Source organism: Podarcis vaucheri (assembly GCF_965113315.1).
Source record: "Podarcis vaucheri genome assembly, chromosome: 5".
NCBI classification, from domain to species: domain Eukaryota; kingdom Metazoa; phylum Chordata; class Lepidosauria; order Squamata; family Lacertidae; genus Podarcis; species Podarcis vaucheri.
This window is the reverse complement of record NC_138763.1, coordinates 52,190,594-52,205,389: the sequence shown is the minus strand read 5'-3', so window position 1 is coordinate 52,205,389 and position 14,796 is coordinate 52,190,594. Positions and strand designations below refer to the sequence as shown.

General features: G+C 43.8%; 1 protein-coding gene across 3 annotated transcripts in view; it reads right to left on the bottom strand.

Annotated features, from left to right (window-relative positions):
- TDRD1 (tudor domain containing 1) overlaps window positions 1–14,796 on the bottom strand; it is a gene marked incomplete at its 5' end in the record, with an annotated part of 32,472 nt that overhangs the window by 6,064 nt on the left and 11,612 nt on the right. For all 3 annotated transcript variants that reach the window (XM_082222562.1, XM_082222564.1, XM_082222563.1), the window contains 10 exons: window positions 1,881–2,135; window positions 2,652–2,822; window positions 5,083–5,193; window positions 6,048–6,170; window positions 6,476–6,730; window positions 9,272–9,442; window positions 12,102–12,209; window positions 12,554–12,730; window positions 13,425–13,511; window positions 14,373–14,544. In XM_082222562.1, the coding sequence (XP_082078688.1) occupies window positions 1,881–2,135; window positions 2,652–2,822; window positions 5,083–5,193; window positions 6,048–6,170; window positions 6,476–6,730; window positions 9,272–9,442; window positions 12,102–12,209; window positions 12,554–12,730; window positions 13,425–13,511; window positions 14,373–14,544 (1,630 nt within the window). The remainder of the gene's footprint in view (window positions 1–1,880; window positions 2,136–2,651; window positions 2,823–5,082; window positions 5,194–6,047; window positions 6,171–6,475; window positions 6,731–9,271; window positions 9,443–12,101; window positions 12,210–12,553; window positions 12,731–13,424; window positions 13,512–14,372; window positions 14,545–14,796) is intronic.

Genomic DNA, 14,796 nt, shown 5'->3' with positions numbered 1-14,796 from the left:
TTCCCCTCATCAGTTTTTATTTCTTTTTTTCTTAGAATAACTTTGCAATTATCAGTAATTCTAGATTGTGATCCTTAGTAAAGGGACCCCTGACCATTGGGTCCAGTCGTGACTGACTCTGGGGTTGCGGCGCTCATCTCGCTTTATTGGCCAAGGGAGCGTACAGCTTCCGGGTCATGTGGTCAGCATGACTAAGCCACCTCTGGTGAACCAGAGCAGCGCACAGAAACGCCATTTACCTTCCCGCCGGAGCGGTACCTATTTATCTACTTGCACTTTGACGTGCTTTCGAACTGCTAGGTTGGCAGGAGTAGGGACTGAGCAACGGGAGCTCACCCCATCGTGGAGATTCGAACTGCCGACCTTCTGATCAGCAAGCCCTGGGCTCTGTGGTTTAACCCAGTGTTTCCCAACCGGTGTTCCGCGGCACACTAGTGTGCCGTGAGACACCGGCTGGTGTGCCGTGGGAGGGAGGCGGGCGAGTCGGGCGGCGAGAGGCGGCGGCGGCGAGGATCCGCGTCGAGCCGGGGGCGGCTCCGCGGTGGTGGTGCCGAGCGGTGGGGCAGCGCGCGCAAAAGGGAGGAGCGCGAGACAGCGGAGGAGGAGGAGGCCGGCATGTCCGGGCAGCAGCGGCAACAGCAGCAGCAGCAACTCCCGGCGACGGCTCCTCCTCTGCCCGCTATCGCCGCCACCACCACAACAGCCGCCGCCGCCTCAGCTGCCGCCGTCCCTCAGTCCCTCGCTCTGCTGCCTCCTCCCACCACGGCAAGGGGAAGGGAAAAAACGTTCACTTTTGTGCGTCCCTCCCGGCGTGACGCTGCGCGCTGACGTCACGGGGCGGGGCTTTAATGGTGGTGTGCAGCGAGATTTTTTTCCGGTAAACAGGTGTGCCGTTGCCCAAATACGTTTGGGAAACACTGGTTTAACCCACAACACCACCTGCGTCCCCATTGTGATCCTTAGTAGGCATCAATTAAATATCCATATTGCTGAAGATATAACAAAAAAAGCCACGGAAATAGTAGTAGGGTATACGTACCAACATATATTGCCAGACAACGCATCTTTGCCTTTGAAGCTTTACAAAACAGATTATTTATGTGCTAATTGTTTTGACAATTATATGCTGCCACTTATAAAAGATGTGAAGCCAGTGGATGGGCACAGTCAGCACTGGACAGTGCTTTTAAATAAGACATACACAACTCTCTCACACACCTTCAACGCATAATTCACATGTACACACTATATACACTATCTCCCCACTAGCTGATCTGCACAGGAAGTAGTGGGGGAATGGATGTTAATCCCTGCCCCTTGTGTTCTTGATGCCGTGTGGGAACACCAATCTTGTATGGATCAGAAGCTTTTGAGGAGGAAGTTAAAGGCTCCTCTCAGCACGTGCAATGTGTACATTTCTCCTGCTGCTAAGCTGCATGGGAAGAGCTCTCATTTTCCCCATCACCCAGAGAGAATGGCCAAGGGCTGCATGCTGCCCTTTGGTTGTCCACCTGTGGTTTACAACGATGTGTGAATTAGACCATAGTTTACAGAAATAGGTATGTTACATAGCCTGTTGTGAAGGGAACAACTCTACACAGGTAATGAATTTCGTGATGTTTAATTTTGAAATCTATACTGTTATTGAAGCATACTATTGCTTGTTCTTTCAGCTCATCTATGGAGAACCACCAAGTTTTATGCCCAATTCCATCAATGTGATAACATTCATCAACAGAAAGTTCAAAACGTACCTGGTGACTTAATAATTTATCACATTTGCTGATTGACATGCTTAACACCACAGCACATTCCCTATACCTACACAAAACAGACAAACTGTATGCAGATTCTTCATTTTTAAAAGTTAGTAACATTACCTTGGGAATCACTGTCTGTCAATTCGCCTGGCTGCACATTCAGATCCGACACTATTTCCTTTTTCAAAGCTAAATTATTCTTAATTAAATATTCGCTGATCACTATGGGACTGCTCTCAGAATTGTCAATAAGCTCTACTTCAGCACCATTTGTTGTTAAAGAAACTACTCTGGCCTGAATTTTCTTCCCAGCTGTGAACGTCTCAAGTGTTGTTGTAGCTTCTGCTGTCCATTCCTTATTTATGGGTCTTACACCTGAGGGGGGGAAATATTTAAGCAGCCATTAGGGACTCTTTAGACAATGCTCTTGATGTTACTAAGGCTGCAAATCCCTTATTGTTACTAGAAAACTTGTATCTCAGTAAAAATGAATAAATTGTACTATAAATATATTAGAGGATTTTGAAAACCTTAGGGACCTGTTATCATAAATTTAAAATCTTTTACATAAATATGTAAAAGAATTACATATGCAAAACGTAGGAATATCCAAGAATAAAGACAGTTTCAGTATTTAGTAATTTCTAATTTGGAACAGTTTCTGGGTCATATTTATCCTACACTACTCTGTTGGTTGTGGCTTAACTGTTTTCTTACTCCTATTCCCTTAGGACAATTTAGCCTGAGATACAGGCTTCAAGTGCCTAACAGATTAACATTTTGGATCTTAGATTCAGGAATACACCTTAAACAGAAATATTGTTTAAAACAGTGTAACTTTATATCTTATTTGCAGTTCAAGAGATTTCTAGTGAAGTAAGGTAACTGTACCTGACAGCGAACATTCAATTGCTTGAAATGGGAGTTTCATAAAGGTAGATGTAATCTGTCTGATTTTGTCCAGAGTTACCTCTTCGTAGTTTCCATAATCTACAAACAGAACTTTAAAAGCCTCAAATGAACTGGCTTCTTTCACCAAAGCCCGATACCATCTACCATCACCTAAATTAAAATAAGACAGAAACAAAGATCTTGTAATATTCAATAAGCATACAAATAATTTACTCTCTCATTAAAAACAGTAGTCTGATCTTTTGCTTCATGTCTTACTTGGGCGTAGACATATATAGCAGATTGATGCTACCCCTATTTCAAAGCGATACCATTTTTAGTCAGACATTAAAGTTACTCTGTCATATTGCAAGAAAAGTACTAAGATCCTATTCAAGGATAATGGATAATAATAAAAAGAAATATATACATATCAAGACCTATCTTCAGTCCTGGCAACAGCTTAGTGAGGAGACTCTTCTTTGCCATCAGAAGATGGCAGCTTCCCTCTGACATGCCCCAGGGACATTTTTAAGGGAGTAGCTGCTAGGAGAACTGAGAGGGTATTTGTGGCCTTTTGAGTTTAGGCATAAACGCTGGGTGCCTGGGGTGCTGTCTAGGTACAAATGGTATCAGCTTTGGGGCTTCTTTGGGATATTATTAACTGACCTATTGGTAAGTGGTGTGTTTACTTCAATTTTGATACATTTTATAAGAACTGTTAATTCTTAAGAATTATCACATTATGTATTGCCATCATTATACAGTGGTACCCCGCAAGACGAACACCTCGCAAGACGGAAAACCCGCTAGACGAAAGGGTTTTCCGTTTTGGAGGCGCTTCGCAAAACGAATTTCCCTATGGGCTTGCTTCGCAAGACGAAAGCCCATAGGGAAATCTCCGGGGACCTCTTTTAAATGCTAGCGGTGGGGAGCAAAGCCTTCCCCCCCCCCCGCCTTCAGAAGAGGTCCAGGAAGGCTGGCGGGGGCCGAAAGGCTTTGCTCCCCAGCGCCAGCATTTTAAAAGCAGTCCGGGATAGCAGGGAAGCGCTTCCCGCTATCCCGGACGGCTTTTGAAGGCAGGAGAGGCATGCCGGCAAGTCTCCGCCAGCAGCAGCAGCGCTGCCGCTGCTGGCGGAGCGCTCCGCGAAGCCTGGGCGCGCTAATGTGAGCGCGCGCAGGCTTCGGGATGCGGGCGAGTCTCCGCCAGCAGCGGCAACGCTGCCGCTGCTGGCGGAGCGCTCCGCGAAGCCTGGGCGCGCTAATGTCAGCTCGCGCAGGCTTCGGGATGCGGGCGAGTCTCCGCCAGCAGCGGCAACGGTGCCGCTGCTGACGGAGCGCTCCGCGAAGCCTGGGCGCGCTAATGTCAGCGCGCGCAGGCTTCGGGATGCGGGCGAGTCTCCGCCAGCAGCGGCAACGCTGCCGCTGCTGGCGGAGCGCTCCGCGAAGCCTGGGCGCGCTAATGTCAGCGCGCGCAGGCTTCGGGATGCGGGCGAGTCTCCGCCAGCAGCGGCAACGCTGCCGCTGCTGGCGGAGCGCTCCGCGAAGCCTGGGCGCGCTATTGTCAGCGCGCGCAGGCTTCGGCATGCCGGCAGAGGTCCGCGAAGCCTTGGCCGGACAGCTTTTGAAGGCAGGCGGGGGGAGCAAAGACTTTCGCCCCCGCCAGCCTTCAGAAGAGCTCCAGGACCTCTTCTGAAGGCTGGCGGGGGGCAAAAGTCTTTGTCCCCCCTGCCTGCCTTCCCAGGGGCTTTTAAATCGCCCCGGACAGCGGAGAAGTCCTCCGCTGTCCCGGGGCGATTTTAAAATGCCGCCCGCCAGCATTTTAAGATCGCCCCGGACAGCGGAGAAGCCCTCCGCTGTCCCGGGGTTTTTTAAAATGCTGGGGGTCGGAAGAAAAGCCCTTGTCCCCCCCCCCAGCCTTCAGAAGAAGTCGGGGGACAGACTGTCCCCGGACCTGGTCTGAAGTCGGTTTCCCTAGGAACGCATTAATTGATTTTCAATGCATTCCTATGGGAAACCGTGCATCGTAAGACGAAAAACTCGCAAGAAGAAGAAACTTGCGGAACGAATTAATTTCGTCTTGCGAGGCACCACTGTACTATTGCATTTTTACTGTTTACTTTTTTGCAAACTGTCTTGAGCAGTATTCATATTAGCATTATTAGCATGGAATGAAATCTACTGTTTCGTAAATCGCGACAATGCAGTTCTTGCTCCATTGCTCTGCTGGATGCCTTTCCTTCTAGGGAATTGGGGTGAAAGGAGCCAAGGCCATGAACTGCATGACGTTTCAATTGCTCAGTGTATGTCTAAATGCACCACGTGTTGGAAGTACTCAGTTGGATACTTTCCACAGCAAACAGAGAAATGTGATTTCTATAAAATATCAATGCAATACAGAAGAGAATGAGCAATAAGCAAACTTACTCACCAGAGAAATAAGCACAGCACACATCTCCCTTTGTAACTCTGGAAATGTTTGGGGCTGTTTTCTGGCAGTATGCTGCTAAAGATATATTGAGTTCTTCCAAAGCATTCAAGCCTGCAAAATTAAGATTGAAATTGCAACACTAACCACTGTCAAAAGTTTAATGAGAAAAGTCTAGAGGCCTTCCTTCCAATATATGGCTTAAGTCAGCTAACATCTCAACCTTTTCTAAAACAGCTAATATGGAAGAACTCCACCAAGCAATACTGCTGCTACAGAATTGCTACATAACCATATGATAGGAAGTTTGAATAAGTGTACCAATGATGGTGCTGAGTTTGAAAACAGTTTATAAATACAGTCAAACCTTGGATGTCAAACTTAATCCGATTCAGAAGCCCGTTCAGCTTCCGAAATGTTCGACAGCCGAGGCGTGGCTTCCGAGTGGTTGCAGGAGCTTCCTGCACCCAAGCAGTAGCCATATCGGACGTTTGGCTTCCGAAAAACGTTCGAAAACCGCAACACTTAATTCCATTCGGGAGCTGAAACATTTCAAAACGGAGTCATTCTGGAACCGAGGTTTTGCTGTATAAAGCTATTGAGCAATAGGACAAAATGCACTGTTACTGTTTGCATTCCCCTCCTTTATTGCACTAACGGGGGGGGGGGGGGGGAGAGAACCAAACAAGATGCATGCAGGAGAGTGACAGAATTATGCCCTCTTAATATTCACTGTGCAGAATGGAAGAGGTTGCTCCACAAGATGAATGCTGTCTAAGTATAGTTGTTTGCACAAACAACTATGTGAGTGAAAAAAGCAATGACACACCTGTCAGGACACTGGATAGATATGTAAATAACAGGCTAAGTGTTGGGGCATGTGACTGAAAGAGAGCTATAGATGGCTGAAATATAAAAATTGATACACAAGGAACAGAACACTCAAAGGGAAAAAAAGAAAGATGTACCGTTATTGTCTAACAATTGGCAATAGAATTTGCTGGGGTTGTATAGCACGCAAACAAACACATTTACCACCTGTCTGGCTGTTAATGTGACCCTTGACCAATCAATTTTGTCCAGCTGTTGACCTATAGATAAAGATAAAAATAACCATTAGGAGTTATGTTTTTTCAATGTTCATTCTACTGGTGGAAATGTAACAGATCCCCATCAGCAAACTCTAATATATTTCCCCATTTTTAGTTTCAGAGGGCGATTTGGGTAGACGTTGTCTATTATAGATTAGGTACAACAAATATGTGATTAGTAACAGTGGAGCAGCAAAAATAATGAATGCTGTTCCTAAATCTGAGTCTTATTCAGTGTTGTAATATTCACAGTAAATTACTAATGCAGGTCAAGTCCTCAAGCTAGTTAGTTTTCACATACTCACCACTCATTTTTTGCAATGTTCCAGTGCTTGTTTCAAGCACTGCTGGGACAGTGGCGGATTCTTCCACTGCACATCCCAACTCTAAAAGATATTTAGACACATTTATTGTTGGAGTCCTGGATTCATCTGTAAGTTTGACCACAAAAGTTTTGTCCTTCTCATTTATTACTCTTATAGTGAGTACTTTATTTTGCACCAGCTTCTTCATAACAGAAGTTGATTCTGTGGACCAGGTTTCAGATGCTGGCTTTACACCTTGAAATAAGAGACGGGTTTAAAAAATAAAATAAAAAAAATTACTCCTTTACAAGTTAGTTATTTTTCTTTGGAACAGAATTTTCTTTGTAACGATATAAGTCCATCAGCAATAAAAGTATATTTCTAACATTTTCGATCAGGTAACCAATTATCTGCATACCCAGCACATAATTCTCTATTTCATATTCCCGAAACAACAAAATGACACAAATTGTTCCTTTGTAATCAGAAGAGGCTTTACTAATATCTATGCAGTGTTGACGCAATAACTTTTGCCGCCTCTGGGGAAGCACCAAATGGCTACTAATGTTTTGCCTTTTCTGCTGCTGTGCCTCCTACAATGTTTGCAAGAAGTGTCAGGCAAGTCTGCTCAGAGAGAACACAGCTCTGGGCCATTGCCTGGCATAGTTAGGACTACCAGGTCAGTGACAATCCAAAACCCAATATGAACAAGGTAGAATCATAGAATCATAGAGTTGGAAGAGACCACAAGGGCCATCGAGTCCAACCCCCTGCCAAGCAGGAAACACCATCAGAGCACTCCTGACATATGGTTGTCAAGCCTCTGCTTAAAGACCTCCAAAGTAGGAGACTCCACCACACTCCTTGGCAGCAAATTCCACTGTCGAACAGCTCTTACTGTCAGGAAGTTCTTCCTAATGTTTAGGTGGAATCTTCTTTCTTGTAGTTTGGATCCATTGCTCCGTGTCCGCTTCTCTGGAGCAGCAGAAAACAACCTTTCTCCCTCCTCTATGTGATATCCTTTTATATATTTGAACATGGCTATCATATCACCCCTTAACCTCCTCTTCTCCAGGCTAAACATGCCCAGCTCCCTTAGCCGTTCCTCATAAGGCATCATTTCCAGGCCTTTGACCATTTTGGTTGCCCTCCTCTGGACACGTTCCAGTTTGTCAGTGTCCTTCTTGAACTGTGGTGCCCAGAACTGGACACAGTACTCCAGGTGAGGTCTGACCAGAGCAGAATACAGTGGCACTATTACTTCCCTTGATCTAGATGCTATACTCCTATTGATGCATCCCAGAATTGCATTGGCTTTTTTAGCTGCCGCGTCACACTGTTGGCTCATGTCAAGTTTGTGGTCAACCAAGACTCCTAGATCCTTTTCACATGTACTGCTCTCAAGCCAGGTGTCACCCATCTTGTATTTGTGCCTCTCATTTTTTTTGCCCAAGTGCAATACTTTACATTTCTCCCTGTTAAAATTCATCTTGTTTGTTTTGGCCCAGTTCTCTAATTTGTCAAGGTCGTTTTGAAGTGTGATCCTGTCCTCTGGGGTGTTAGCCACCCCTCCCAGTTTGGTGTCATCTGCAAATTTGATCAGGATGCCCTTGAGTCCATCATCCAAGTCGTTGATAAAGATGTTGAATAAGACCGGGCCCAAGACAGAACCCTGTGGCACCCCACTAGTCACTCTTCTCCAGGATGAAGAGGAACCATTGATGAGCACCCTTTGGGTTCGGTCAGTCAGCCAGTTACAAATCCACTGAGTGGTAGCATAGTCAAGACCACATTTTACCAGCTTCTTTACAAGAATATCATGGGGCACCTTGTCAAATGCCTTGCTGAAATCAAGGTAGGCTACATCCACTGCGTTCCCTTCATCTACCAGGCTTGTAATTCTGTCAAAAAACGAGATCAGGTTAGTCTGACATGACTTATTTTTCAGAAATCCATGCTGACTATTGGTGATCACAGCATTCCTTTCTAGGTGCTCACAGACTGTTTGCTTAATGATCTGCTCCAGAATCTTCCCTGGTATTGATGTCAGACTGACTGGGCGGTAATTATTTGGGTCCTCTCTTTTCCCCTTTTTGAAAATAGGGACAACATTTGCCCTCCTCCAGTCTGCCGGGACTTCGCCTGTTCTCCAGGAATTCTCAAAGATGACTGCCAGTGGTTCTGAGATCACATCTGCCAGTTCTTTTAATACTCTTGGATGCAGTTCATCTGGCCCTGGAGACTTGAATACATCTAAACTAGCCAAATATTCTTGTACTAGCTCCTTAGTTATTCTGGGCTGTGTTTCCTTTGCTGAATCATTTGCTCCAAATTCTTCAGGTCGGGCATTGTTTTCTTTATCGGAGAAGACTGGGCTAGAGTATATCACAAAGGTAGGTAGGGCTAGAGTATATCACAAAGCTGCCAACTCTAGGAAAAAGAGTAATTTGAACTATGTTAAGTATTTCATACTATGAGCCTCAGGCACAGCAAGCTTTTAATGGTAGGCTTTAAATAAAAGGAGTTAATACAGTAATCAATATACAGACAACTTTATTTCCTATCACAACACTTCCAAAGGAATCTCCAATCTGCCTGGTGCAGGTTGCATCATATTGATGCATAATTGGGATGATTCTGTATCTAAATTCAGAAGCTGTACCTGGTACAAATTTTATGGCACAGCTTCAATTTCCATTTTGTCTCCACAGGTTAATCTCTTTGTTTCCCTCACTGTTGCAAAAAAATAATTGTGTCTGCTATTCCCAAGATGTATTTAGTCATTCTGTTTCATACCTGCTAAGGTGCACTTTATAGCCTGTACTGGTAACTCCATTAATTTTGGAATGATTGGCCGAAGTTTATTTAATGGAAGGACTTCTATGTTACCATAATCTACATAGCCCACTAGAGCAGTTTTTTCTGAGATGTAGGACAAAACTGATGCACGGTACCACTGTTTGTCTTCTGGAAAATAAAAATACATTTGTCATGTAAAAATTATACGACTAACAACCCCATGCTACATACTGATTTTTACTGCAGCTACTGTACACAAGCGGTGGCTTTCATTGTGGCAGTAGAAGTCTGAGCCAATACTAGCCAAACTAGTTCTTCCCTGCACAGCAGTACACATGCTACTTTAGAAAACATCAGGGGCACAGATTTGCAAAGGTCTCCAGTCTCAAAGGATGTTGCAATTCAGGGCCAATAGGGATCCTACTGCTTCTGTAGATAGAGCAAAAGTGCCAACGACCATGTAATACTTTTAAAGACTTAAAAGTCCAAGATCAAGTGAAAAATGCTCTGATATGCTCTGGTTTTATATAAAATGCCAGACACTGGCCATTAGGCCAACAAAGTGTGAATACAAAACAAAACAAAACAAAAAACAAAACTATTGAAGAACTGAGCCTCCAATTTCTGCATATGGGTAAAAATGCTGGAAAGGCCCCAAAACTACCTATGTAAATCAACAGAAAGAACTGAGATCTCATCTTCGATAAATACCTCAGTGGTCCTTTAAATTAGTACAGGCTTATCTACACTTGCAAGCTATCCTTTATCTACTCTCCAGTCCTCCTGCTTCTTGACTCGCCTGCTGCCTTTGAAACCGCTGACCATTCACTCCTGCTCAACTCACAATGACCTAGGTCTCCATGATTCTGACTTTAGATGTTTTTCTTGCTACCAGATTGTTGCTTCAGTGGATCCAAAAAGTGGACACACTTACTCTGGTTTTCCCTTCTGTGCTGGCATTTTTCATGGACCTGTTGTTGTCTCATAGCTGGTCTCTCTCTGTGCCAGCCTTCCCCACAATCCCTCCAGATGTTTTGGACCACAACTCCCATGACAATTGTTCAGGGTTGAATGCAGCTGCACTCCAAAATGTCTGGAGGGTCCCGATTTGAGAAGCTTGCCCTATACCACTGCTTTTCAATCTGCTGAAACATCTGGGGACCCAAGGCTGAAGAATACTGTTCTACATTGCCCCTGGGCAACTTCTTCCAATCCTATAACATTCAGCGCTGATTTCACCCAGCTCTACCATGTACTTTAGAATTTTCTCCCTCTACCCAAATTCACATCTCCAACTGTCTCTTTTGTTATTTCTAATCTGCTGTTTTAACATTGCCTGAAACTTAGTGGGTTGGATTCAACTAATGAATCTCATTAGCAGAAGGCAGCACAAGGTCTTCCACTAGTGCAACAGAGCTTTTCACTCCCACCCAAATTGGCACAGTAGGTAGGTAGATCCGGAGGATACACAGAACTGCACATAGGAGAAGAGGGAAGATTGTTCCATCCGCAGAAGTATTTCAGCTTGCCAGATGGAACAATCTCTTTAGCCCTACACTGAATTTCTCCCAGTATGCTGAAGACTAAACTTCTCATATTTCATCCAAAGCTCTTCTTTCCTTGAATACTCTCTTTACCCAACTTGTAACATCCAACCTGCTGAACAGGCACAAAGCCTTGGCTTTATGTTCAACCTCTCTCCTTCCACATTACTTTGTTTGCTGAAGCCATGTCACTTTACAACATTGTGAAGATACAGCCCCTCTCTGCCCCTCTGGCAAGAATTCTGGTTCACATTCTGGTAATATCTTTCCCTGACTTCTTCAACCTTCATTCCCGGTCTTCTGTTGTCTCGTCTCTCTCCAAAAAAGTGACCTCTTGTTACTCTGACACAGAACATCATTCATCAGAGCTCTACACAGATCTAGCACAAGTTCCTCAAAGCCCTCCATAGCCTTCTTCCATTATAGCTCTTTTCTTATACCAGGGGTCTGCAACCCGCGGCTCCGGAGCCACATGTGGCTCTTTTACACCTTTGCTGCGGCTCCGGGACGGATACTAGCGAGGGGAGGAGGCGCATTGTGTGCCCCGACACTCCCCACTGTGGCGGGCACTGTACTGGCTGTGACGTCGCATGGGGGCAGTGCGTGTGTTAGTCACGCACCGTCCCGACGTCACCTTCCCGCCCGCTGTCAGATCGGAGGGCAGCGGTGTGCATGCTTTAAATGTTGCAATGGTTTTGCGGCTCCCAGGTGTTTTTTTCTTCGGAAAGGGGTCCAAGTGGCTCTTTTTGTCTTAAAGGTTGAAGACCCCTGTCTTATACCAATATATCCTCACCCACAACTGTTACCCTTCCAGTTCTACCACTCTCAGCTGCCTGAAGACACCTGGCTTCCTCAAATGACTGTCCTTTCCCCCCTGCTGTCCGTTATGCTTGTACCAGCACTCTTACTTCCTACAAAAACCTCTTCAAAACTGCAGCTCAGTGGCAAAGCATACAGATTCAATCCCTGGCATCTCTAGCTACAACTGAAAAAGACTTGTGTCTGAAATCCTGAACTGCTGTCAGTCACTGAGACAATACTGAGCTAGTAGGACTGATGGTCTAATTTGGCATAAGGCACCTTTTATGTTCCCATTTTGCCCATAAAGTTTCACCATGTGGGCTGCAATCTCCTATGACAGGGTCTTGACTTCTTGCATTGTGTAAAGCACCACTCACTAGAGGCATACTTAAGCCCACAGATTTCAATGGGCTTGAACAAGTGAACTCTGTTAGATATAGGCCAACAACAGCAAATCACCATCATCAACAAGTAATACTTACCTGTAAACTGCGCACAACACAAGTCTCCTACTGCTGGGCAGAAATCTGGGGTAGCAGAGATTGTGTCGCAGTATTCACCCAGGGATACTTGAAGCTCAGTAAGTTTGCCTGACAAAACAGGTATGTGGAAATTGTTAAATAAAAAACCAAAATGTCCCCAAACCACAAGTAAGCAATATAAAAGTGTTGTACTTTCATTTGCCAGCAAATGCTATTATTTGAATATTGTTGGTTGTTTGGAGGTTACACAGAAAGTCTAGGCATGTTGTGGATTATAAAGTGCAAACTAGAAGCTATAAATTAAGAGTGATGTTAAGTATTAATCTCGCACTTCAATGCAAAAAAACTCAACACCTCACCGCTTCCTGACATTTTTAAAGTTCTGTTAAATATTCAAATGCTACTCCTGCATACATGTTTACATTTTAATTTAACTAAAAACAAGGACTTACAGCCATTTTCCATCTGCTGACAAAAGAAATCTCCTGGTGTCTGTATGTGGGCAACCATACCCAAAAATGTATCTCCTATAGATGGCAAGATAACCTTGCGAGTTTGACAGCCACTATGATCCAGTCCTTTATGCTCAAGCTTCTTTTCCTGAATAGAAATCTTTTCCACAGTAGAACCTATGAAAAAAGAATCTATTATCAAAACCGGAGTTGCAGGTTTTACTGGTATTTAATAACAATTTAAGTAAAAAAAAACTTATCATCCTTAAGAGAATTCAGAATATCATTCATAGACACATTCATCCATCTATAGTAGTTTTAAACAAAATGAACTCAGAAGACTCTCAATAATGCACTACCTCTCATGTGAACTAGGACACCACGAGCACAGCTTGAAGGTGCCACAGAACCACCAGCTCCTCTTGAAGCTGTATCTCTGCTCAAGGCTAAGGACCAAGGCAGCAACCCACAGATACAGCTTTACATTAAATTTTATCCCATTTGGAGCTATCACCAGAAAGGCAAGCTCAATATAACACAAATAGAGCCAACTCCCTTTCCTCCAGTGCCCATTAGGATGACCTCTAGTGTGAGGCACTGCATCTTCCATAACCTCAAGTGTTATAGTCCAAGATTCTGGCAACTCAACCCTCCAAATTAAAGCAAAAACAGCCCTTTGGACCTGGATAACCCAGCTGTAATGCACCTGTTAACTTATGGCTACACTCCAAAGCCTCATATAAAGATGACACACATTTTGCACCAATAGAATAAACCTATTTTAGTATCTTTAGCAAGTGCATGCTTAAAGGTGCCTTGCTTTCATAAAGATATTAATCAAGATGAATTAAATAAAACAATAAGGACTCACCAGTAACTGAGTTTTCCTTGTTGCTACTCCTACTCTTTGAATTCAAACTACATCCAATTTCCAAGAGTATTTCATGTAAGTGTTTACCTGAAACAAACACATTTGTTAATATCCATTCAAAAACAAATCACTGCCAACTGAAATACATCAGATCTACCAAATCTATCTGTAAAGTACTACTGTAAATAGGCCTACGACACATACAGTATTACAGATAAATTGGTGAATGACAGCTTCACAAAGACTAGTAAAAAGGAATCTGCCATGCACACAAACATTCTGCCAAAAAAACAGTCCACTACACTCATCTCTTGTAAATTATGCCAAGTCAATATGAGCAGCTACTTCTCAAAACAGTTTTTTGTCTCCAATGCTTTGATTCTGGGCACTGACATATTATCCAGGGGTTTGGTCAAACAGGAAGAAAATACAGTACTCCAAACTTATGAAGCTGTTTCCAAGTCTGGCCACCAGCTCATTTAACCCAATACTGACTAACAGCACCTCTCCAAGTTATATACAGGGTCAGATGCACTTCAGTTTTACTTATACTTGTATCCCACTTTATAGTCCCAATAGGTCCTCAAAGTAGCTTACAAAAAAATCTGCACATATAAACAGAAACATGGTGCCAGGCTTTTCAGGCAGCACTTTTTTGTACTATTTCTTGGTACTGCCTGGTCTCACCAGGCCCATCGAGGATCTGAGGCAAGCATGACTGAGCAATTAGTTATTGGTCAGTCCATGATGGAACCAAGTCTTCCCTGATATGTAGGGAATGACATACAATCACTGTGCAATGACTCATCCGCCCCAAGATGGGATACAATTGAAGTATCCGGTGAGAATCCTTCTAGTTCATGTGTCAGATTACAAAAATTGATGTTAACCATCACTGCTTAATTAACAATTCATTCAACAAAGAATATTACTGTTAATGAAACTTACCAGAATCTGCCAATACAACATCTACAGCAAAATAGGGCATCTCATCCACCAAAACATCAATAACAGTGAATGAGCAGCACTTTCCTATAAGAAATGGAGCAATAGCTTTGCTGCAGTTTGCATTCCATTTTTCTTCCGTTGGGAGGACATTAGCAACACAACATTTAATGGCCTGAAAGCAAAGCAAAAACAAAACACACTGTAAGGATGTCTGGCTTACTGCTGGTCTTTATGGCCATGTGTTAACATGTCCTTCAAACATATGTATGTTGGCCATTTAAAATTTCCGTTTGCGTCTTAGTCAAGATGCCAGTTTTGGAGTCTCTAGTAGTTAGTAGTAACAACATTCTGGCGTATTATTTGTCTCAACACACTTTAGCATTTGCATACACAGGTCTGTATTCTTGACACTCTAAATATCTGT